Source organism: Engystomops pustulosus, chromosome 2 (assembly GCF_040894005.1).
Source record: "Engystomops pustulosus chromosome 2, aEngPut4.maternal, whole genome shotgun sequence".
In the NCBI taxonomy this organism is placed as follows: domain Eukaryota; kingdom Metazoa; phylum Chordata; class Amphibia; order Anura; family Leptodactylidae; genus Engystomops; species Engystomops pustulosus.
In genome coordinates this window covers 180,377,161-180,404,003 of record NC_092412.1, presented here as the reverse complement: position 1 = coordinate 180,404,003, position 26,843 = coordinate 180,377,161, and the positions used below count along the sequence as shown (strand labels likewise).

At 42.9% G+C, this 26,843-nt stretch overlaps 1 protein-coding gene across 4 annotated transcripts in view; it reads right to left on the bottom strand.

Moving 5' to 3' along the window:
- The window catches only part of LOC140118963 (C4b-binding protein alpha chain-like), an 89,434-nt gene extending 62,980 nt beyond the window's left edge, over positions 1-26,454 (bottom strand). For 3 of the 4 annotated variants that reach the window (XM_072137465.1, XM_072137462.1, XM_072137464.1), the window contains exons 1-2: positions 26,201-26,453; positions 1,277-1,366 (exon numbers count right to left, since the gene is read on the bottom strand). In XM_072137465.1, coding sequence (XP_071993566.1) covers positions 1,277-1,355 — 79 coding nt within the window. In that variant the 5' untranslated portion in view covers positions 1,356-1,366; positions 26,201-26,453. Of the gene's footprint in view, positions 1-1,276; positions 1,367-6,582; positions 6,686-26,200 lie in introns of all 4 variants that reach the window. The other variant, XM_072137463.1, reaches the window with a different exon arrangement.
- Between the last annotated feature and the right edge of the window lie 389 nt (positions 26,455-26,843).

Below are 26,843 nucleotides of genomic sequence, written 5' to 3'. Positions count from 1 at the left end.
TATATATATATATATATATATATATATATATATATATATATAATCGGTATTCACCTCAGACGCTCCTCTTCACCCACGGTTCCGGCTTCTTCTAATCTCAGATTGCTGTCAGTGTGAGCTGGGGCACATCTATGCTCTCTGCCTGCAAGCATCCACTATGATGATGTCGGGTGTCATCAAGCGGGTGTGTGCAGGCAGAGAGCATAGACGTTCCTTTGCCGCAAATCTGAGTAGAGATGAAGTCAGAGCTGTGGGATGAAGAGATGCGTCGGAGGCAAGTGTTTTCATATTATTAGTGAAAGGAGGATGCTGCTGCATATTGTATTAGTGAAGAGAAGCCGCTGCTGGACATTTTATTAGCGGGAGGAGGCTGCTGCTGGACATTTTATTAGTGAGGGAGGGTGCTGCTGAACAGTTAATTAAAGAAGGGAGGCCACCTGCATTTGCCAACTTATACTCAAGGCCAAGTATTCCCAGTTTTGTGTGGCAAAATGAGGTACCTCGGTTTACACTCTGGTCGGCTTATACTTGCGTACATGTGGTATAATAATAATTATTTATATAGCGCACACAGATTACTCAGCGCTGCACAGAACTTGCCAAATCAGTCCCTGTCCCCAATGGGGCTCACAATCTAATCAACCTACCAGTATGTTTTGGAGTGTGGGAGGAAACACAATGACCCGGAGTAAACCCACGCAAACACAGAGAGTTATATACAAACTCTTTGCAAATGTTCACCCTGAGACTTGAAGCCACCATGTTGCCCCTATGAATATTTTTTTCTTCACACTGAAAAGTCCAAAGACAAGGGAACATTATAGGTGGCTATACTGGATGCACTGCAAGCAACGACTACAGCCAAACATAGTGGTGATCACATGACCTGCCCAGGCAGGTACAGGACATGTGATGTGGACATGTGAAAAGTGGCCATCATCTGTCCTGTGCCTGCTCTGAGAAAATCAATGGACTGATTAAAGGTCCAGGATATTTTAATGCTTCATTACACTGTATGTCCACACCATTTTTCTGTTAAGGGGAACAAAATTTTAAATAACGGATTACATTTAGCTTATATTTTAAGGACCCATTTGTATATGAATTACTTATTTCTGGACTACCCCTTTAAAGGAGACAAGGTAGGCACACCATTTAAACTTTTTGGATATCTGGATATGGCTATTCTTTTGAGATATGCTGCATGCCTGTTCAACAGAGGTAACAAATTAAAATACAGGAAACCCAAATCAAGTTGGGAAAAAACACAACTTACCCTTTATACAATTTAATAGTGCCTGGAAAATCAGGAATACAGTCCAAGTTCTTCTAGCTATATATGGCACAGGTAACATTATAATGAATTCTAGAAGGAAATAAAAAATAAAATAAAAATGCATCTTAGTGACTTGAGCAGGTTTATTTATTTTTTTATTTTTTGCAAATTATACATCACCCCAGCTCTGTAAAAACAATTGCCCAACAATGCCCCTGCTTACTGTAGTACAAATTTTCTTATTTCAGAGTGCCGTGGTTATTCTTCCGAGTTCAAGGTGGAATTATATTGTAATAGTCATGGGAAGTCAATATCAAGTCATCAATGCTAGTGCACATTTTTTGTAAGGTAAGACGCTCTCCACTGTAGCTGCCATGTACCTTCCATGTAGGCAAAACAAGGGGTCTGAAGGTTGTAGGGTTGGATTTGATCCCCACTAATATCAGAGGAGGGGATGTAACCCCCAAACTTCATAGACGTGAGGCACGTTGGATCTATAAATTGGGAACGCTTCCTCCTGACGCATCAAAGAGGTTTCTACAAGCGCAGATGAACCTTAGTTTCCACTGACTGGGACACGACCGGGCAGAATTATCTACAAGAGCTTATCCTTTCTTTCTCAAGCTCCAGATGAAAGGAGCCGAAACGTAGCCTTGACACATGTGTGAATAAATGAGTATGTTTTTCTGATTTCCACAAATCTCGGAGTGCTGCCTTTTTTTGCTGTTCTATGGTTTGATGGACCTTGGTTCAGGTCCTGGGAATTGCACCCGAGTTCATAACTTTTCCCGAGTGCTGCCTCACCTCTTTGTATATCTATATATCTATATCTATATATATTCTCACGTATTCCAAAGGCCTTGTTTATTTCACTGTATATTTGGTCTTTCATAGATTCAGGATCCTCATATTTTCACCTAACGGTCGCTCAGCCTCTTGTAGCCTCGGGACTCTTAAAATCTTACCATTTGTAGTACAGGCAGTCCCCAGGTTACGTACAAGATAGGGTCTGGAGGTTTGTTCTTAAGTTGAATTTGTATGTAAGTCGAAACTGTATATTTTATAATTGTAGATCCAGACAAAAATATTTTTTGCTCCAGTGACAATTGGAGTTTAAACATTTTTTGCTGTAATGGGACCAAGGATTATCAATAAAGCTTCATTACAGACACTTTACAGCTGATCATTGCAGTCTGGGACTATAGTAAAGCATCCAGAGAGCTTCACTAGAGGTCAGAGGGGTCTGTCTGTAACTATGGGTTGTCTGTAAGTCGGGTGTCCTTAAGTAGGGGACCGCCTGTACTGGGATGCTAAGAGTCCCCCTAATTTCATTATTTTTCCCCTTTATTCATTTTTCAGTTTTTTTCCCCCTTTTTTATATTTTGGCACTCGCCCATTGAATGATTGCAATTGGACACTTGCTCTTCTCAACCAATGTATGCAGTGATAGAATGAGAAGAGGTTCTCCTTCAAAAAAAAAACCTTGTGTGGTTTAAGTATAGCTGACCGTCACTGATCCCACCCCCTATACAAAAGAACCCTCTATCCTGGCATTACTGCTTCTTCTGAATCTTGGATGGACTCATCCCCTTTATGAAATAGACCCTAGGGACTCAACAATATACCAACCCAACAAATTTTAACCCCTTAACGCTGAAGCCACTTTTCACCTTCCTGACACGGCCCATTTTTTTTAAATCTGACGTGTCTATTTATGTGGTTATAACTTTGGAACGCTTTACCAGATCCAGTTGATTTTGAGATTGTACTTCATGTTGGTTGAGAAATTTAAGCAATATGTTTTGTATTTATTTATGAAATAAATGGAAATTTGGCAAAAATTTTTTAAAAAAAAACAATGTTTTCCAAATTCAAAATGTTCTACTTTTTGGAAAGTTGGTCATATCACTAAAATAACTTGATAACTAACATTTTCCAGACATTTTTGTCTGCTTCAACTTGGCATCATTTTTCAAACATCTTTTCCTTTATTTAGGACGTTCGGAGGCTTATAACTTAAGGTGCAATTTTTCAGTTTTTCACGAAAATCATCAAAACCTACTTTTGGAGGGTCAAATTAGTTAGAAGTGACTTTATAAGGCCCACATGACAGAAACCCCCCACAAATGACACAATTTTAGAAACTACACCCCTCAAAAGATTCAAAACACCCTTTGGGAAATATGTTAACCCTGTGAGCATTTCATGAGGGTGAAAAATAAATGAAAGTGAAATTACAGAAATGTAATTTTATCTTACAATAGATTGATTGAACACTAAAATTTGCACCTTCACAATGGGTTAAAAAGGAAAATGCATTTTAAATGTTTAGTGCAATTCCTCCTGAGTATGCCAATACCCATTTTGTCACTGCCTGCTGTACAGGCACAGGGGGGCACTTGGAATGGAAAGAGCGTTGTTTCGTTTTTGGAGGACAAATATGGCTGAAAAAGTTTTCATGTGTCAGGATTCATTTGGAGAGCCATAATGGTACCAAAACAGAGGAAAGCCCCAACAAGAGATACCATTTTGGAAAGTACACCCCTTGGAGAGTTTAGCAAGGTGTAATTTGTGTATGTTCCCCAACAGGTGTGTTTGATTCAATTAGGTCCCAAAAAGGAAAAAGGTGAAAATTTTCTCAAAAAAGTCACTTTTACCCCAAATCTTTGTAAGCCACAAGGGATAAAAGATGAAACAACCCCCATAAATGTGTAAAACTATTTCTCCCAAGCACAGAATTGCACCATTGTGCATATAAAGTGTTGTATGGGTACACAGTAGGGCTCAGAAGGGAAGGAGGGACTTTGACAGACAAACTTTACAGGATGCATTTGGAGAGCCCTAGTGGTATCAAAACAGAGGGAAGCCCCAACAAGTGTCACCATTTTGGAAAGTGCACCCCTTGGAGAATTTAGCAAGGTGTAATATGTGCATTTGCCCCTACAGGTGTTTGCTTCAATTAGGTCCCTTAAAGGAATAAGATGAAAATTTGCCCAAAAAAAAGTCACTTTTACGGCTAATTTTTTTATCCCTTAAGGCATTAAAGATAAAACAACCCCAAAAAATGTGTACTAGCATTTCTCCCGAGTATAAAATTGCCTCACACATGCAAATAAAATGTTGTATGGGTACGCAGTGAAGCTCAGAAGGGAAAGAGGGCGTTGGCCTCTTAGAAGCCAAATTTGACAGACATCCTTTACATGTGTCAGGATGCATTTAGAGAGCCATAGTGGTAGCAAAACAGAGGGGAACTCCAACAAGTGTCACCATTTTGGAAAGCACACCCCTTAGAGAATTTAGCAAGGTGTAATATGTGTATTTGTCCGTGTTTGATTTAATTAGGACTTAAAAAGGAAAAAGGTGATCATTTTACCCCTAAAAAATGTAATAACCCCCAAAATGTGTAAACCTATTGCTCTCGAGTGTAGAAGTACCCCACATGTGTATATAAAATGTTGTATGAGTGCACAGTAGAAGGAAAGAGGGATTTGAAAGAAATGTTAGAAGCCAAATTTGAAAGAAATGTTTTACATGCATTTGGAGAACCCTAGTGGTATAAAACAGATAAGAATCCGAAAAGTGACCATAATTTTTTAACGCACAGCCCTTGCAATGTGTAATATATGTATTTGCCCCTACAGGTGTATGATCCAATTAGGCCCTAAAAATTAAAAAGGTAAAAATTTTCCTATAAATGTCACTTTTACCCCTAATTTTTGTAAGCCACAAGAGATAATATATTAAATAACCCCGAAAAAGGTGTAAAACTATTTCTCATGAGTGTAGAAGAACCCCACATGTGCATATAAAATGCTTTATGGGCGCACAGTAGAGGAAAAGAGGGATGTTTGTCTTTGGCCAAATTTGACAGAAATCCTTCACATGTGTCAGGATACATTTGGAGAGCCGGAGTGGTACCAAAAAGGAAAACACGAAAAGTGACCCTAATTGTTGAATGTAAACCCCTTGGGGAATATAGCAAGGTGTATTACACTACACCACATATTACACGTGGTGAAATGAGCATTTTGAACATACAGGTGGTTTCCAAATATGATGTGCAATGGAGTCCAAGATGGAAATTGCAATTATTTCTGGAAAGTTCAGTGCCCATTATGTGGCGCCCGTTGTGGGGCACCCAGTTTGTGCCACTGACAGTTTATCAGCTCTCTGATTAGGAAGCCATGTTTCCTGATGCGAGAAAGACCCAACATGTGATCCTAAACTGTAGCCAGAGAGTCCAGCAGGGCACCGGGATGATAAAGCACTTGGAATATAAATAATAATAAATAAATAAAGAACTTGGAGATATATAAAGGATCTGCTAACAAGTCCAGAGACTTAGAGGGGAAATAGAAAACCTAAATAAAAAACATAAAACCCACAAGTGCCCCTAGTTTGCAAACTACATCCCGCAATGAAATAAATCGAGGGGTATAGGGAGCAACGTGACATAACAGTTGTTACAATTATTCATTTTACCGAAATGAATTCACAACAGGTTGGGCGTGAATTGTGAATGTGTTGCGTATAAGGAGGTGGAATATACCAGGGGACCAACTAAACTTTTGTCACTCTGGAGGTGTCGCAGGTCTATTAGTAGTATGTAGTGTCCATCCTAACTCCTCTTTTGGAACAGACTCTTTATGGAGTCCTACTTTTAGAAGCAACAGAATTCACCGGGAAAATGCCATCCTGGCAAAACACGGAACATCTAATCCAGAGGTACTGGGGCCCCGTCCTCCTTCTCCCAAAATTAGTTTCCTTGTATCTTCCTCTTGAAAACGGAGAAATGATATGGCAGGACCTGCACATTGGAACAGCACGTAAGAGTTGTACAGCATAATCTGTACAATGTGCACGGCCAGCGCTTTTGTACCATATCTTCGTTTTCCGTAGGGAAATTATCGCCAAGTGTTGCTCTTATTCACCCTAGCGATGCCCATTGTGATGAATATTGCTGCTATTGGCTGGACCAAAACGACCAGCCAATAGCGGCAAACATGGAGAGAGGGGGGCAGCAAAACCCCTCTGGACCGCAAGGCAAAGTTGTTGGCTGTCAGGAACAGCCGCCACCCTGCCCCGATCACCGTGTCTACAGACATGGTGTTTGGTACTACTGACGTAATAAGTAAATTCGCTGCTATTGGCTGCTCTGCATTGATGAGCCAATAGCAGCAATCATGAACTGGGGGGTAGGGGGGCGACGTAACATTTCTGGTCCATGGGGCAGGATGGATGGCTGTCAGGAACAGCCACCATAGTGCCCCAATCACGGTGTCTGAACTGTGTTGTCAAGTCATTACCTGCCGCAACGTTCTATGACAACGCGCGTCGGGAATAGGCTTTACAATCTTTATTTTTTTGCCAATTAAGACAAAGGGCTTATTTTTTGCAAGACGAGATGCCCTGGAAAAAAAAAAACTTTATTTTAGTGGGTTTTTACGTGTGGAGGAAATTAAATCATCATTTCTTGTTTTGGATTTTTAGCATTTTTTTTTGGGGGGGGGGTTCACTGTAGCATATCAATAATATATTATCTTTATTCTACGGATCACTACGATTATGGTGATACCTCATTTATATAGATTTATATTTGTCCAATTTTATTGAACTAGAACTATTGAAACTAGAATAGAAAAAATTCCATTTGTTTTAGTATCGCCATTTTTACAGCGGCATAACTATAGTATTTTTGGTTGATGAAGCTGGTTGTGAGCTTATTTCTTGCGTGACAAGTTGTTCTGGTGCTTGTAACTTTTTTGGATCACTTTTTAGAACATTTTTTGTAAAGCAATTTGATTTTAAAAAATTTACATTTTTTGGCAAGTTTTTGGTTTTTTTTTTTTACCACGTTCACCGAGTGGGTCCAATTATGATTTATTGTACAGATTATTATGGGGGGGGGGGGCGATACCAAATAAGTGGGGGTTTTTGGTGATTTAGTATTTTTTGTACTTTATTACTTATGTAGAGGGAAATGTGGTGTTTGGGGGGACTTTCACTTTCTTTTATTATTTATATTTTAAAAAACCTTTACTTAATGTTTAAACATTTTTTTACTGTTACTGACATGTAAGCCTGAACAAGTGTTCTTCTGATCACTTGTTCAAGCTCTTATACAGCTTACACAGTGCAATACAAATTCACAGAAGACAGGGACCCAGCTCCCGAAAGAGGATCTGGCAGTCCCGGGGCTGCGATTGGAGCAGCGGACCCCCCAGTAAGCGCCACGGGAGTTGGGGTGGTTTGATTCTTGTTAAATTCCCCTAACACCCTGATCGCGGGTGTTAGAGGCGGGTGTCGGCTATAATACATAGCCGACATCCGCAGCTTTTCACGCCGGCTCCGTTGAGGAGCCGGCACCATAAGCTTGACGTAATAGTACTGCAAACTGCGGTACTATTAAGTCAAATGTCGGGAAGGGGTTAATCACTATTTTGGTTACCTTTATCTGTATCTTACAGACATCTGACAGGGATGGTGGACTTCTACTTTTGTTATTTTTCTATATCCTCTATATACTCAGATGCCGGCTTCTTTTTTGTGCCCCCCATCGATACCTCACCATCAGGGCTACGTTGGCCACTGATATTATGCTATACCTAATTGAATATAACCATATGTTCTTATTAGGAAGGAATAAATACTTCACTAGCAATCAGGATAATTCTATTGGTCCACTAAACTTACATGATTGACTACCTTATTAGAAATTATTGTATTACTTGTGAAGACTCGAGAGTGTAGCCTTAAAGGCGTATTTCGGTAATATGAACGTCTTGACACAAAAAAACATAATGATATAAATAAATGAATACAACAATACTCAATGTAATTGGTAGCAAAATGAAGCTTAAATAGTTTGATTTTATGATTTACAAAATGTATGGCCTCTCTAATGTAGGTGGAGTTATCACTAAGATGGCTGCCACTAGAAACTACAGGTTCCATGATCCTTTAGTTCTCAGTAACTCCTCCTCCCTCTTATGCTCTGCTCCCAGTGATGATATAACAGACTTTCTTGCTCTGTTACCATAGTAATGATGTGTAACTGTCATCACTGCGCATCACCACAACACTGTCCATACGGGCTGCACTTCAACCAACCGACTACAGTCAAACCTAGTGGTGATCACATGACCTGCCCAGGCAGGTGCAGGACATGTGATGTGGACATGTGACCAGCAGCCATCTTCTGTCCTGTGGCTGCTCAGCAACGGACTGCGCAGAGAAAATTAACGGACTGATGAAAGGGCCAGTAGCATATTAATTCTTCATTGCAGTCTATGTCTCCAGCATTTTCTGCTAAGGGGAGCAACATTTTAAATAACAACTAATTACACAATAGCTTATATTTTGAGTACCCATTTGTATAAGAATTATGCTTATTCCTGGAATACCCCTTTAACCGGTTCGCGACCGCCCGCCGAGCCCTCTCCACAGCCGGTAAGTCTCTGCTGCATATTGCAGCAAAGGCTTACCGGTAACACCCGCGATCGGTGCCGGCACCGATCGCGGGTGATTTCTTGCTGACCGCCGGGAAAGCTGCCGGCGGCCTCAAAATGATTGCGGCGCATGGGCGCCGCCATCTTTACGAGGATCGCCGCTCCCCGTGACGTCATCGGGGAGCGGCGATCCGCCGCCATGGTAGCTTCGGGTCTCACGAAGACCTGAAGCTACTTCGGGTTAACCCATTCATTACAATGTGCTATCAGCACATTGTAATGTATGAGGAGTAAAATCCCCATATACTGCCTGTGGCAGGGTGGCTGCCACTAGAGAAGCTTTTGGGCATAAAATGTGCATTTTGCCTTATGAAAAGCTGAGTAGAAGACAGACCTGGAAAAGTTGGGTCTGTCTAATTAAGTTGATTAGTTTTCAGCTGGAGGGGCTGCACTAATAGATGGGACAGACTTCACACTGGGCTCCACCCTGGGGAAGAGACAGGCTACGGCAAAGGCCTGTGGAGCGGTGGCAGTGAACTGTTGCTGTGTTTTTGGGGTGGCTGGCAGTAGGCCAGCACCTGGTGAGGTAGGGAACCTCGATGTTTAGTTAGTGCCGGAGAGGCTTAGGTATTATTTTTATGTTTTGAGTTTGTGTACTGCCTAATAAAGCTGGCTGAGGCCAGTCTTAACCTTACTCACATTGTGTGAATTCCCTGTGTGTGCTGGTCGTCTGCTTAGGAGACGACGATCCCCGGAGCTAATCTCCTACATATGGTGGCGGTATGCTATGGCATGGAAATCGGCACACACAGCGAGATTTAAAGGGCCAGTAACCCTCATGTGAGAGACTGTTGTTCCTGCTGCTGGAGGCGCTGTGGGCACGGGAAGATTTGTCTTGGTGTGAGAGATATACAGAGACTGCTTGTTTGCTGTGGGAGTAATCACCATGGGTCCGATGGATGAGTTCCAGAGACGCTGGCGGCAGATGATGTGGGAGGACATTGGAATGCCAGAAGCCATTCGGGTTACGGAGACCCCAACTGCCAAGGCGAGCGGATCCCAGCCGATGGTTCGAGATGTCTGTGATCGGTCTGCAGTTCCTGAGGAGAGGTTGCTATGTGCCGTTGCCGGGGGCAACCGACGGGAGCAGCTTTGCAGATGTCTACGGATGAACCGGTGTGTGGCGGAATGTCCTGCGGCCAAGTGGCCACGTGTTGCAACGTGTATGCAGCAGCGCAAAGATGTGGTTGCTAGGGGCAACCAACGGCGACAGCGTGCGGCTGTGCCATGTGAGGTCAGTGCACCTCATTGTCCTCTGGTCAGGAGACCAGAGAAGTTGCCAGTCAAGACCTGTGAGATGATAGTGGGTGGAATCCCGCTGATGGTGGAACTGGACTGTTCTCAGGATGTCTCCAGAGTTAAACCGGACATCTTATTGTTCCTGAAGTACCAGCCAGGGAAGGGTAAGACTGTCTGGATTGACTTTGAAAGTGATATTGCGATTGTGACACATAAGCTGGAGATTTGTGCAGATCTGGAGGTGGAGTTTGTCCTGGGGAAAAACCTCCCTTTTTTCTGGGACTTGTGGGAAAGTATTCCAAGTAGTGGGAATAGCTGCTTTTCCTGGGAGACCCCTCTGACATCGGGTACAGTCCCAATCTCCCCAAAGGACGATCTGGAGAAGTCTCAGCGACCTGAGGTGATGGTGGGTGGAGTCTCAACAGGTTGCAGTCTGAACTGTGACCAAGGGGTCTTGATCCCACAGAAGGAGACTCTGCCACTGAGACTGATAAAGTCTGATGGACTATGTGATGATGATAATATTTGTGATGCCTTAATTTCTGAAGTTAAACCAGAAAAGTGTAATGTTGTGCATAATCTGCCTCTAACCTGTGATTATAGTGTTAACTGTGATTATATGACACTACCTGTAACATGTGACAATTCTGCAATGCCGATAACATCTGATAGCGTTACAATGTCTGTTCAGAATTATGCAGAGTGTGAACTAGGTGCAGCCCTAGATACTGAGAGAGTTAGCTCAGAGGTGCCCCTAGAGGTTGTGAGTTGTAATGACACAGGTAGCGAGCCTGAGATGTGTAATGTAGCTAATGGCAGTTCAGATAGGGATACCGCCATAGCAAGGGCAGGTGAAGATAATGAGATCCTGATTGTTAGTGGTTTCCCTTCAGCCCAGAGTTACACAAACAGTGAGTGTGAACAGAGCCCTAGAGAAGCAGCTACTCGCTCAGAACCTGCAGGAGGTGAGGATAGCCTGTGTCAGTCACCTGTGGAGGAGTCTCACATCAGTGTTCAGGAAATGTCAGGGGGAGACCAGACATCTGATACACCTGAGGCTTCTGAGGAGATTGATGTACTGAGTTCGTGTGTGAACAAGGCCAGAAGAAGCATCAATAAACTGAAGCGTCATGTGAATACTGGTTTGCGGAATAACTGGTATAAATGCTACAGTTGTCACGTGTCTTATAGAAGAAAAGATGACCTAAAGAGACATATATTACAGAAACATGAGTTGAAGATTGATATCTCGTACTGTCCTTTCTGTGATACAGTGTTTGCAAAGAAAAGTGAATGGGAGGTTTACATGTGTACGTGTTCGGGAAACAAAAGAAAGTGCCAAAATGGTGATGCCGACCTCCAGGTGTGTTCTGTCGTGATGTGGCACCAGAAGTGTCCTAGGAAGGAGACCAGGCGTAAACCAGACCCCTGTACACCTGCTGATGAACCGCAGAATACGCATGATTGCGTGCTGACTGAAAGTGTGTGTGAACAGGGTGGAAGCGCCACTCTTAATCATACACCTACGGATGAGGGGACCCCAGATCCCCAGAAGGTGGTGGAACATGTGATGCACCAGCCCTTTGGTAGTTCTGCCTGCAGTGTGGTGAGTGCAGTCTACAACTCTGTGAGGGAAGGTCGCCCATGCATCCGCAGTGATCGTGAGGTTGCTGAGAAGGAGGAGAAGCCCTTGACTGACGTTACAGTGACTGGATCAAGGCCTCTCATAGGCATTCTGGAGCCACCGGTTGCCACAAGTAATGACTTTGCTTGCAAAGGTTTGGGGAAACAGGAGTCCAACCTGGCTTTTCTTCAGCAGCCAATGGGAAAAGCCGTATTGAAGACAAATACAGTGACTGGTGCCCGAGACACTGTTACAGGTGCGACGTCCGATATATTGGGCTGGGAAGCTGGTGCAGTACAAGGCGGTGTGGGTGTGACTAAGTCTGTAGTCTCAACCGTGATGGCCACCCAAGTGGGATCGCTTATAACCGGTAGTCTGAATACAGTCTTGGGAAAATCCGAAGAATGGGTTAATGGTTACCCCCCGAAGACAGATGAAGAGCGGTCTCAGCCTGCTGAACCTGTGGAGAAGGTTGAAGTGGCGCCAAGTCTACAACAAAGGGACCAGCCGAGTTGCTGTGTACGTGTGGAAGCTCTGTCGTCTCGTCTCTGTCATAGTGCATGCCAGCATTCTCTGGGCAAGTGGAGGAATACCCAGATGGGCCCTACAGAGACTCCAGCACAGCTGCACCCAACGGTAGATCTGCCTGATCATCTGAAGAGCGAAAGTGAAGATGGTCTGGATGGTGAGAAGTGCCTTGAAGATATACCGGGTGATGACTGCAGTGGATGTGAGGAGAAGGTGTCTGATATAATGTCAACAGAGCCCTCGAAATTCCTACACAGGAAAGACTCGGTGAAGACTGTGGTGTTGGCCAGCAAGGCGTATGACGGACTGACCGAGGAAAAGGTCAGCCAGGAACCTAGTGCAAGCCATGAAGAGCTTAAGGCTGCCATTGTGGAAAGTCCATGCCAGGACTTGGGTCCGAAGTCCGAAGTGTTAGCTGGAGGTGATGAGGATGATGCTGATGTTGAGTTGAGTTTCACCTACACCGAGAGCGGAGGTTGTGACCTCAGAGGTAGCAAGCACACAGCTTTGCAGACATGTGACCAGAAGCTCACCAATGTGAATCGTGCCCTGGTTCTGAACGGTAATACCCCCTTCAATGACAAAGAAGGTGCCGAAGCTGAAGACTGGAAAACGGGCAAACCCGTGCGTGTCGTGTGCAATGCTAAGGGGAATAAGCACAGTGCATATGCCTCAGTGGATGGTAACCGGTGTGACGGCATCCACAAGGTGATGAAGAGATGGGGCCTAACCATGCCAAGCCCTGAGGGGTATGTGGAGTCTCCAGTGAAATGCAAGAGAAAGAGGAGAAGAAAATCTATCATTGTTAATAGAGACATGATTGAAGATGATCAGTTGTGTGAAGGAAGAGATGCTGGGACTAATTTTGAGCTGTCTGTGTCTCCTGCAGTTAAGGAAAAAAGCTGTCATTTTCCAGGTATAGAAGATGTAGTAGGTAGTAGGGTCTCTACAGTGCTTCTAGGAACCGTAGGGATTAGACCCCAATATAGGAGCTTTGACCCCGGAGGGAGAATTAAGTTTATTGATCAGGCCTACGGCCTTGATCACAGGGGGAGGATATGTGGCAGGGTGGCTGCCACTAGAGAAGCTTTTGGGCATAAAATGTGCATTTTGCCTTATGAAAAGCTGAGTAGAAGACAGACCTGGAAAAGTTGGGTCTGTCTAATTAAGTTGATTAGTTTTCAGCTGGAGGGGCTGCACTAATAGATGGGACAGACTTCACACTGGGCTCCACCCTGGGGAAGAGACAGGCTACGGCAAAGGCCTGTGGAGCGGTGGCAGTGAACTGTTGCTGTGTTTTTGGGGTGGCTGGCAGTAGGCCAGCACCTGGTGAGGTAGGGAACCTCGATGTTTAGTTAGTGCCGGAGAGGCTTAGGTATTATTTTTATGTTTTGAGTTTGTGTACTGCCTAATAAAGCTGGCTGAGGCCAGTCTTAACCTTACTCACATTGTGTGAATTCCCTGTGTGTGCTGGTCGTCTGCTTAGGAGACGACGATCCCCGGAGCTAATCTCCTACACTGCCATACTGTAGTATGGCAGTATATGGTAGGATCGATCAGACAACCTAGGGTTAAAGTACCCTAGGAAGTCTGAAAAATAGTAAAAGTAAAAATTAAAAAAAAGTTAAAAAAAAAATAATAAATAAAACCTAAAAATTCAAATCACCCCCCTTTCCCTAGAACTGATATAAATATACAGTAAAAATCATAAACACATTAGGTATCGACGCGTCCGAAAATGCCTGATCTATCAAAATATAATAACGGTTTTTCACTGCGTTTAACCCCGTAACGGAAAATCGAGTCCAAAGTCAAAGCTGGCACTTTTTTGCCATTTTAAAAAAAAATAAAAAATTCTATAAAAAGTGATCAAAAGGTCATCCAGTCCTAAAAATAATATCATTGAAAACATCATCAAAAGTCGCAAAAGATGACACCACCCTCAACTCCATACAACAAAGTATGGAAAAGTTATAAGCACAAGAAGACGGCAAAATAAAAAAAAAAATTTTGTTCATGAGGTTTTAATTTTTGTAAATGTATGAAAACATTATAAAACCTATACAAATTTGGTATCCCTGTAATCGTACTGACCAAAAGAATAAATTAGATGCGTCATTTGTGGCGTGAAGTGAAAGCCGTAATATCCAAGCCCACAAGAATACGACACAAATGCGCTTTTTCACCATTTTCACTGCATTTAGAATTTTTTTCCCGCTTCCCAGTACATGGCATGGAATATTCAATGCGATCACTATGAAGTGCAATTTGTTACGCAAAAAACGAGCCGTCACATAGCTTTTTACGTGTAAAAATAAAAATGTTATAGATTTTTGAAGGTGGGGAGTGAAAAATGGAAATGAAAAAAACGGGAAAGGGCCCGGTCCTTAAGCAGTTAAAGGACACCTGTCATCAGGTCTCTGTCACCACTACCTGTTGGAGCAGCTCACAAGGATCCCATCACAGCCTTTATCTAGTCAATTCATACAATAATTATTTTAAATTCATCTTTTCTTTGTTTTGTAATTGAGGCAGTGAACATGGAGAGAGAAAATTCTGTCACCCCTCCCCTCCTGTCTGTGAGTAAAGTATTGCTGGTGTCTCTGTTTTATCTGCTGACATGCTGTGTTCTGCTATACACATATGAGAGACCCAGACATCAGCTACATATGAATATGACATATTCTGCTAAAACATGGCTGCCTGGAGCTGTTGTATCTCTCCTATATACACACACAATGGCAGCAGGGGGCGTGGCCACCAGAAAGCACATGGAGGAGCCATTACACCCCACATAATTATACAGGCCGTCAGTCAAGCACTGGGGGGGGGGGGGGGGGGGGGGGGGGCTGTGCCTCCCACTCATAAATAACCTGAGCAGCCGAATATGCTGATGATTCATTGGACATCTCACAGGTCAATTGCATACAGCTTTAGGACCTCATTGCTTAAGTTTACAGGATGTAGAGGGACAATGACCGGATAGGGACAATGCTTTCTAATGGCAGTTTATGAAAATATATTTAGTTTAGGGGGTTAATTTGCATGACGCTATCAACTTAGGGAGTTCTGACAATGGTACATTATCACTATACTGTATTTCATTTTACCTACTATACGTTTGTCCTTTATATGGAACATTTTGCAAATTCTTTTTTTTCTTTGGTGTCTTTTACTAATAATGAATTACTCACTGTATCGAAATTGTATGTCGTTCTATATAGCAATGATCCTCTATAACAGTGATGGCGAAACCTATTTATTTACCATCAAGTGCCAACTTGACAATTTAACCCCTTAAGGACGCAGGGTTTTTCGGCTCATTTCTCGCTCTCCAACTTCAAAAATCCATAACTTTTTCATTTTTACGTGTACAGACCTGTGTGAGGGCTTATTTTGTGCGTAACAAATTTTACTTTCCCGTAATGTTATTTATTTTAGCATGCTGTGTACTGCGAAGATGAAAAAAAATTCCAAATGTGGAAAAATTGAAAAAAAAAACGTCACGTTCTTGTGGGCTCAGTTTTTACGACTTTCTTCGCTCCAAATAACATGCCTACTTTATTCTTTGGTTCGGTGCGATCGCGGTGATACCAAATTTCTATAGGTTTTATTGTTTTTTTTGCGAAATGAGGCGACGTTTTCAATGCTACCATTTTGAGGTCTGTGCGACATTTTGATCATTTTTATTTCATTTTTTATGTTCTGTAAAAAGGTGTAAAAGTCGCATTTCAGACATTTGGGCGACATTTCCCGCCTCGGAGGTCACCGCCGCCCGTAACCGTTTTTATATTTTGATAGATCGGGCATTTTGGGACGCGGCGATACCTAATCTGTTTGTGATTTTTACTGTTTATTATGTTTTATATCCGTTCTGGGGAAAGGGGGGTGATTTAAATTTTTAATATTTTATTATTTTATTTTTTAAACTTTTTTTTTTTTCCACTATTTTTTAGACCATCTAGGGTACATTAACCCTAGATGGTCAGATCGCTCCTACCATATACTGCAATACTTCTGTATTGCAATATATGGCATTTTTGCAGGTCATACATTACAATGAGCCACTGGCTCATTGTAACGAACCTGCATAAGCCATGTAGCCTCGTGTCAAAAGAAGACCCGAGGCTACCATGGTAACCAATCGCACCCCCGATGACGTTCGGGGGCGCAGCGATCGTAAAAAATCTTTTAAACTGAGAGGGTTAATAGCCGCGATCGGTGCAAGCACCGACCGTGGTTATTAGCGGTGGGGGTTTTCTGCAAAATGCAAAAACCCCCACCTTTGTATGAAGAGGACTCAGCCCGTGAGCCCTCTTCATACATCCCTTATAGCTCTGCGCCGTAGAGCTACGGCGCAGAGCGTTAAGGGGTTAAACAGTAACTTATTGCTCTCTGTTGTTCCACAACAGAGGACACCAATACAGGAGGGCAAATTCAGATATCATTGTAGCTTCTCTCCAGGGTCTCTCGACAGGAAGAACGCAAGGCCAGCAGACCTCTAAAAATATTCTGGCCCTGTTCACACCTTCTTACTCCTCTTGCAGTTCCAATCAGTCAAGAATATGTCACCTTAAAAGCTTGCCGAGAGCTGCATCTCAATTGTCTAGGACTGCAGGAAGATTCAAGTCCAGTCTGGTGAACTTTGTCCTGGAGCGACAGCCTGGGTGCCCGCAGAAAGGTCTCCGAGTGCCACCTCTGGCACCCATGCCATAGGTTCACCATCACTGCTCTATATTAACTTATTATCACGCCGTAGTATTGTACTTTAATTATATTTCTTTAATTGACTACACTATCACTATTTGTTGTTCTTTATAGAACATGTAAAATCCCTTTTTGCACTTTGTATGTGTCTACATTCACGGACATATTTAGGCTCTTTACCATTACCTAGCAGCGCATATTTTACATATATATTCTCTTTTATATCAGTTACTTCTTTTAGTATATCGTAGTCTGTAAGCGTAGTTTGGTATATACTGCAAATTGGTCACATTGCAATATTATTCACCGATAATATATATACCATGTACATTTTTTGGATCAACTGGTGTTTACTTAAAGGGGTATTCTCGTCTGGGCATTCACATTCTGTTTCAGTAATCTGCCATGTAAAAACATTTTTTCAATACGATGTTATTAAAAAAAATTACCTGTGTGAAGATAATTTCTCATAAATGTAGTCATATTGTCCCTTAGAAACAAGACTGACTCCTAGGATACGGCCACCTCTGCTGGAGTGATTGCACAAGAAACAAAAGGTTTTTGTATATGAAATGTCCGGGAGTTACTCCAGGTCCCTCAGCCGTCCTGTGGTAATGATTGCTGACTCAAGGTGGTCAGGCAGGACTCAATAGCGCAAGCCTGGCCACCGCTGCCAAAATGTGAGGTGGTCGTATCCGAGGAAGCTATCTTGTTTCTAAGGGACAACATAGCTACATGTATGAGAAATTATCTTCACACAGGAACATTTTTTTAATAACATCCAATTGAAGAAATGTTCACATACGGCACATGAATAAAATTAAATGTGAATGCCCAGATGGGAATACCCCTTTAAATCTCTCGTTGCATTATCACAGGGTCGGCTATGTAAATCCTTTTGTGTATGGTTTATCACAACACTTCGTGCCATTGGATCAGACTTGATACACACCTGTTGATGAGTACCTTGGGGGGTATTTATGGGCCACAGCATTACAGTGAGCCCTCCACCTCCTCTATAACCACCCCTGATCTAATACGTGCTGGAGCTATATAAACCTTTATGGCCTTTTATGGCTCCACCACCACCGTTTAACCTGCAATTCACACTATTTTTTTTCTTTTTTTTTTAAAAAAAGCTTAGAGAAACCAGTAAAAGATGGATATACACAGAGGTATCTCTTTGATAGGGAAGCATTCTGAATTTGAACTGATGTTCCATTACTTAACCAGTTCATTCCACATTCTCATTTCATATATTCTTTTTCCTAGCTATTTTACTTTTTTTTGGTTCCATCAGGTTAACCAAACCAATAATGTGTTGAAATATTGCTTATGTACAACATGTATACTGTACATTAAAATTAAATACTATACATACTACTACTTTTAATTGTTTTTAATATTAATTATACTTCACTTACAGATAGACAATCTTTTTGCACATATATGTACCAAGTTTTGTGAATAATGTACCCTATATACCCGAATATAAAGCCCCTAATTTTACCATAAAAAAAACTGGGAAACCTTTTGACTCAAGTGTAAGCCTAGGGTGGAAAGTGCATTGGTCACAGCCAGTATATCAGCCATGTTAGATCGTGCAGAAAGCACAATCTAGCAGGCTTCTACTGAACGCAGCCCTGGGTTCCTCCATCAAACCTCATAGCTGCCATGGAAACTATAAGCACCTCCGTGCCCTGTGGTGTCTATAGGGTTAAGCAGGCGGGATCACGATAGTCAAGGTGATGGGTTTAGGATAAGATAATCCTTTATTAGTCCCCCAGTGGGGAAATTCCCAATGTTACAGCAGAAGAGAGTGTACAGAGAGTACAGAACAATCATATTGGAGGTAAATGAACAAAAAAAAAAAAAAAAAAATTATAAAAAGAAGACAAGCAATGATCGGCAGTTTGGCATTCAGCCTGTGGATGGGACCTGCGTGGACTGGTTAGGTGGTGAGCACTGCTTACTTCTGTTTGGGCCTTGTTGCTTGAATTCCGATAACACTCCCTTTCACACTTAGAGTGAAGTAATCTGTTACTAAATGTGCTACCCAATGCCCCCAGTGTCATGCATGGTTTGATGACTTGAACTTGCCTGCTCTGTCAAGGGAATCCCCAGGAGCCCACATCTACTCAGAGGTTTCCGTGGAGCAGTGCAGAAACCAACCACGAGCCCAGTCATCAGGGAACATTACACATTGCATCTTGTCTTTCACCATCCTCTGCTCCAGGAATCCCCCTTCAGGTACAGCACTTAGCAGCCACCCCCAAAATAATATTCATACTGTGGTTTTATCAGAACACATTTCCATATAAATGGGTATCTATTGAAGGCTCTTCCATTGGGGCAGTGCAGGGTAACAGTATGCAGCTTACGGCCCTGATAGACGTTGAAGAGAGAAACGTCTTGTGCATGTTTGTACAGTCATGGCCAAAAGTTTTGAGAATGATCTCGGAAGTGATTTAGTGACGGGGGTAGCAATAGGGGCGAGAGGCCTCTCAGACCACTCTCCAGTTTACAATAAAAAAGCATAATATAACTGGCATCACCTTCTATAAAGTTAAGCCCTTCTGGTTTAACTTGATAAAAGATAATAAAAACCTAAAAGAAGAAATTGCATTCTTCTGGAATTGCAATATAAAGGGGCAGGATATAAGGGTGGTTTGGGACACACTGAAGGCGTACCTGAGGGGGTTGATTCAGGATCAGATTGTATTTTATAAAAAAAGGAAACCGGAGACCTTCCAACTGGTAAAAGAGAAGGTGTTAAAATTTGTGCACTATCCTACAGAGGAAAATAGGAGATTATGGGTAGATGCACAGGAATGTCTTGGGAGATATTGTCTTAAGAAAGCATCATGGGAAAAAAAGAGGCAGGGCCAAAGAGATATATTGGGGGAGTATTTGTCAATGAAAAGATTGGTGGACCTGTTGAAAACTCAAAACAGGAGAAATACTCTTGGTGCCATAAAAGGGAGAAATGGAGTCTTGGTAACAACCCAAGAAGGAATCAGGGAGGAGTTTAGGCTTTTTTTGAGGGATTATATTCCTCTGAGTTAACGTTGGGGGAAAAGGAAATAAATGAAACCTTAGTGAGTGTTCCCGTTCCAAGGTTATTAATTAAGGAGAGGGAGGCTTTAGAATGCCCTCTTAGCCTGGAGGAGTTGAGCGAGGCTCTAAAAGATCTCCCTAGGGGTAAGGCTGTTGGCTCTGACGGAGTACCACCAGAGGTCATATTACAGTATGCCAATGTTTTACTCGCCCTTCCGTTGAAAGTCTTAAACCACTCAGTGTCTGAGGGTCAATTACCCCAGTCGATGAGGGAGGCAATTTTAGTTCTAATTCTAAGTTCTAAGGAGGGGAAGTGCCCCACAGACCTGGATGCATATCAGCCAATCTCCCTGCTGAACTACGACTATAAGTTATTAGCAAAAGCTCTTGCAACTAGGTTGCAGAAGGTTGTACGCTCAGTGGTCCACGAGGATCAGTCAGGGTTTATGCCGGGGAGATCGTCAGAGATCTCACTGATCCACTGATGGTCTCACTAGATGCAGTAAAAGCATTTGACCGCGTTGAGTGGGACTATATATGGGCGGTATTGAAAAGAATGGGTTTTGGGCCACAGTTTATAAATTGGGCGAGACTTCTATATAGTGGGGCCCTGGCCAGGGTTAGTATTAATGGCAGAGCTTCTGCGGCTTGGCAGCTGTTTAGAGGAACAAGGCAGGGGTGCCCCTTGTCCCCCCTGTTGTTTGCAGTGGTACTAGAACCCTTGGCGTGCAGCATAAGAACAGTCAGGAACATAAGGGGGTTAGTATGGGGGCAGATAGAAAGAAGAATACAGCTGTACGCGGACGATATGCTCCTGTTTTTGGATAATGCAGAGCAGGGCATAAAGGTGGTGGTGGACTTGATAGATAAATTTGGACATCTGTCAGGTATTAGAATAAATTGGAGAAATTCTACATGCCTACCTTTGGACCCCGCTACAGTGGCATTGTCCTCTGTTGGACACCTCTCGGTAGTAGCCAGCAACAGGCCAGGTGACTATGTCGACCTCAATATAAAGCCCCTTGTTCTTAGGATTAGACAAAAAATTGCGGTATGGAATAGACTGAATCTCCCGCTGGTAGCAAGAGTAGTCATCTTTAAAATGGTAATCTTGCCTCAGATTTTATTTATATCTCAGAATAGCCCAATGATTATTCCCAGGAGGTTTTTTTTCTACTTTGGACTCTCTCCTAAGACATTTCCTGTGGCATGGGAAAAATGCATGCATTAGTTTGAGTAAATTGCACGCTTCAAATTGATAGAGTTGGGTTAGCAATACCGGATTTTCTCAACTATTTTACAGCTGCACAATGGCACAATATAATCGATTATGATAGGGTAATGGTTAAATTCACATTGAAAAAGAAATATGGATGCTTAAGTAGTCTTGATATATGGAGTTTATTAGAGAGGGTTTTTTTTTTTTTGAAGTTGGACTTTAATGTGGGGTATTCGTTATTTGCACTAATGCAATGGGTTTGGAATAGGGTAAAAAAAAATCAAAAAAGGGTTAAGGGATACTTGAAGGAAACACCATTGTGGGGATTTTCTAAGTGGAATCCGCTGCACTTGGACTCGATGACATTTTGGAGTGAGAAGGGGGTTCTGTATGTACACCAGATACTAGATGAGGATGGATTAAAGTCGTTTGACAAAATAGTGTTAGATTTTGATTTGGGAACCAAGGACTTTTTTTTTTTTTTTTTTTACACCCAACTTTGGTGCGTTGCACAACCCTTGCACAGAAAGGGTTTGATGTCTAGAATATATAAGTTTATGATTAAAAGTGAGAACGACCTCCCGGCAAATGAGGGCTATGAAAGATGGCAGAAAGATATACCAGACCTGACAGAGGAGGAGTGGGTGGACTCATTGTATATGACCAGTAAGAATGTTAAGAACATGGCCCATATTGTATCCCAGACTTTTATTGTACATAGGGCGCATATGTCACCAAAGCGGCTAAATTATTTTTGGAAAGAAAACCAAAGAGAAGTGTCCAAGATGCAATTTGATAGATGCGGACCTTGTGAATATGCTATGGAGGTGTCCAAAGTTGCATCGATACTGGACCAATGTTGTGGATAAATTGCAGAGAGTGTTTAACTGTGTTATTCCTTTAAGTACTCAGATTTGTATCCTGGGCACCAAAATAAGTATTGTTGGCTCAATGAGTTGTATCCCGAGAGTATTGAAAGGACTCCTTATGGCTAGATTAGCAATTCTAAGACATTGGAAGGACAAGGATGCGCCTAGGGTTAAGGTCTGGGAGGAAAGACTGGATACCTTATTCTATGCAGAAAGATATGAAGAATATGAAAATGGAATAAAGAGAGTTGGGATGAGGGACAATTGGCTTAACAGACTTAATAAACAATAGCCCAAGTAGACTGGAGGTGCAGGGGATGGGGATGCCTATAAATGTATTTATAGGCACGGATTGGTTAGTGGTCGCCAGAAGGTAGGGGTGAGGGTGGGGGGAGTGGATAAAAATATCTTGTATAGGTTATTTAATTGTCTACTGTGTGTAAAGTTGTTGCATGGAATGTGTTATTGGATGCACACATGTCAATTATTTCGTAATGTACAGTGTTTGAACAATAAAAAAATTTTAAAATAAAAAAAAAAGTTTGGAGAGTCATACAAATGTTAATTTTTACAAAGTCTGCTGCATCAGGTTTTATAATGGCAATTTGCATATACTCCAGAATGTTATAAAGAGTGATCAGCTTTACAGAAATTAATTGAAAAGTCAATAATTGCCAAAAAAATGAAAGGAGCAACTAACATTGTTTCAGAGATTGCTCCATTAACACAGGTGTGGATGTTGATGAGGACAGGGCTGGAGATCAATCTGTCATGATTAAGTAAGAATCACACCACTGGACACTTTAAAAGGAGGCTGGTGCTTGGCATCATTGTTTCCCTTCTGTTAACCATGGTTATCTCAAAAGAAACACATGCAGTCACCATTGCACTGCACAAAACTGGCCTAACAGGGAAGAGTATCGCAGCTAGAAAGATTGCACCTCAGTCAACAATCTATCGCATCATCAAGGAATTCAAGGAGAGAGGTTCCATTGTTGCCAAAAAGGCTCCAGGGCGCCCAAGAAGCACCAGCAAGCACCAGGACCGTCTTTTAAAAGTGTTTCAGCTTCTGGATCGGGCTACCAGCAGTGCAGAGCTTGCTCAGGAATGGCAGCAGGCAGGTGTGAGTGCATCTGCACGCACTGTGAGGCAGAGACTCTTGGAGGAAGGCCTGATGTCGAGGAGGGCAGTGAAGAAGTCACTTCTCTCCAGAAAAACCATCAGGGACAGACTGATATTCTGCAAAAGGTACAGGGAGTGCACTGCTGAGGACTGGGGTAAACTCATTTTCTCTGATGAATCCCCTTTCCGATTGTTTGGAACATCGGGAAAACAGCTTGTTCGGAGAAGACAAGGTGAGCGATACCACCAGTCTTGTCTCATGCCAACTGTAAAGCATCCTGCAGCCATTCATGTGTGGGGTTGCTTCTCAGCCAAGGGAATCGGCTCTCTCACGGTCTTGCCTAAAAACACATCCATGAATAAAGAATGGTACCAGAATGTCCTCCAAGAGCAACTTCTCCCAACCGTCCAAGAGCAGTTTGTTGATCAACAATGCCTTTTTCAGAATGATGGAGCACCTTGCCATAAAGCAAAGGTTATAACTAAATGTTTCAGGGAACAAAACAGAGATTTTGGGTCCATGGCCTGGAAACTCCCCAGATCTTATTCCCATTGAGAACTTGTGGTCAATCATCAAGAGACGGGTGGACAAACAAAAACTAACAAGTTGTGACAAAATGCAAACTTTGATTGTGCAAGAATGGACTGCTATCAGTCAGGATTTGGTCCAGAGGTTGATTGAGAGCTGCCAGGGAGAATTGCAGAGGTCCTGAAGAAGAAGGGTCAACAATGCAAATATTGACTTGCTGCATTAACTCATTCTAACTGTCAATAAAAGCTTTTGTTACTCATAATATGATTGCACTTTTATTTCTGTATGTGATAAAAACATCTGACAAACACACATAAAAACCAGACGGCAACAGATCATGTGAAAATATAATATTTGTGTCATTCTCAAAACTTATGGCCATGACTGTAGACATTAGACTATCAAAGGAGTAAAACTCATGTGCAAGCGTCTATAACACTTGTGCAGAGGTTAAAGGGAACCTGTTACCAGGGACCTCATTTTCACTAAAGACAGGTTGCTGAAGCTTATCACACGTGCAGTGCAAATCTGCCTTTCTGCCTATTCTAAGCATTTGCATTACAAAATATTTGTGTGTTATAACTTACTCTTGCACCCTAACAAAAACCTGGGGTAGAAACAGGGGCTGGGCTTTGGTTTGGATGCATTTCAAAAAACAACATGTGCCTTGTCTGTGTTACTCACTCCTCAGATCTTGCCCCATCTTTGTGCTCCTGTACAGCTCAACCTCCTGCTCCTTCTCAGAGGTCACAGCCTGGTCAGCCTGACATCAGTTGGGGAGGGACAAGCTGTACAGGAGCACAAAGAAGGAGGCAGCCTGCAGCTCAGACAAGTCACATGTTGTTTTTATGAAATGCATCCAAACCAAAGCCCAGTCTCTGTGACTACCCCAAGATTTTTTTGTTCCATGAAAACCAGCTAGTCGAGAATTCACTGACCAATCATAGTCATGGAAAATGCCTTGGTGCAAGCCCGCCTCCAGGCCTTATGCAGTATATAGCCCGCAGCCAGTATGCCCACTACATAAATAAAATAAAGTCAATAGTCACCTTTTTAAATCCCCCCAGCTGCTGTCACAGCTGCTGACATTAAAGTGGATGTGCGGCCAGCATGCCTGGACCTGCTGTTGCCGGAAGAAAGAATAGGACCTGCGGGGGGTATCGGAAAGGTGAGTATTGACATCTTTTTTGGATTCAAAAGGGAATCAAAAGTCCATAAAGTCCACTTAACTAGATTTCAAGAGACTTTTAGTTACCCATTCTTTTCTGCTAACAGGAAATAACTGTCTATTATGTTCCCCTATCCTTTTAAATTACACAGTAGCTAACGACTATGCCAACCATTACCTAGCTACGATTTGAGATTTTGGGGCACAGATGCCAAATGGCATTCCTCGCCGTAAATACGGCAAGAAGAGATCTAGACATGTACGTCAATCGTCATACTTGCCACTATATCTTGCCAAGGATGTCTAGGGCCTATACCACCTGGCAGGCAATAGCAGCCTGGGCTCTTCTCCTCAATTGGGTGGGACATATTTTCAAGGAAGCACCACAGAAATTGAACTTGGAGGCTAGGCTGCTGGAGTCTTTCCCCAAAGCCATTCTGTTCACCTCCAGTTTCTAATAACTTGTGGAAACTTCAGAGAAGAAACACCACAGAAGTTGTCCCTGTTCATTCTGCTCTCTCTACAGCAGTGTTCCCCAACCACCGGGCCATGGCCAAACTCTGTGAAAAAACGCATGCATTAACCCGGAAGAGAAATGAAAGAAGAGTAGGCTGCAGGGGAAAGGGAAAGGAGAGTATTGCATTTCTTTTTTTGAGTTTGGCCGGCAAAGGGGGCATGCTGCAGGAAATGAGACATTGGAGGAGGCGGGCAAGCTACAGGAAGTAGGGGAGATACAATGAAAGTAGGGGAGGCATCAAACAGAAAAGGGGACAACATAACATACATTTTTGGCTAGAGAACAGACCCTATCCCCCACCCACCGGTCCCTGGAGAAATTTTTGCCTGTACCTGGGCAAAAAGGTTGGGGACCACTGCTCTACTGTATGTGAACGGGGCACTTGCACTCAGTTGTGATTGGGAGAGAGCACTTGACAAGCTTAAAAAGGTTTAGTTTGACCCTTGAATAAAATAAAAGCAATTTAAAATAAACTTAAGGGTATCAGAGGTGGGGGGCAATTAGACCCCCTCTGGTATCAGGGAACTACCGCACTCACATATAACAGGTGCACAACAAAGTGAAGAGGGGTAGCCTCCCCTCCTAACTATAGACAGCAGCAGGAAACATCTGCACCAACCAACCCGCTCGTAAAGCACAGCAACCATCGCCTTGACCCCACCGGCAGAGCCTTATCTAGCATGTCTGGAGCACAGCAATGCATTACACACGACACAAGGGTGTGCCCTCAGGAGCAGCACTCATGGCGCAGAAACCAGCGGCTACAGTCGCCTATGCAGACGACCAACAGAGAAAAGATAGCCCGGTGCCCGGTAACGTCTCCTTGCAGTGTACCTGAACGCCGCCCAGCGGACGCTGCTCTCCGCCCGGTGTCTTGGTACTGCTGCACCCGGAACTGTGCCCGAGAAGCCTGTCTCTGCCTCACACAATAAGCTGCCGCCCCTTCTCCTCAGAAGACGGCCCTTCCATGTCGCTGACGGGAAACAAGGCGGAACTCGTCAAAACCTATGAGCCAAGTGCCAGGCGACTGAGCAGTAACTTTATGGCGAGTTGTCGTAAAGAAACCCCCCCCCCCTATGATGTACAGGAAAACTGCACATCCATAGGAAGTAGCAATACGTCATGAGGGGAGTTTCTCCGTGATTTTTACATAGCATTACGTAATTATACCATAGGGAGCGTGGACAATGAGCAGCTTTCTTTCCATACTGCGGGGACATGTCAGTTTTTTGGCAATTGCTGAATATTATAATTCCGGACCTGACTTTTTAGCGATGTGGGGAAAAAAAATGGAAAGGAGGCAAATAACGGGGCATTAATTAGGAGCCCCCAAAATACCCCAGTGCTATCCAGCGCAGCATCTCAGACGTTATTTATGTGACGCGTTGGATCGAATTTTGAAATGCGAATGTGTTTGCATTTTGACCAAAACACCTGGGTTCAGTGAGGGTCATTTATCAAGCTACAATTCATGAGA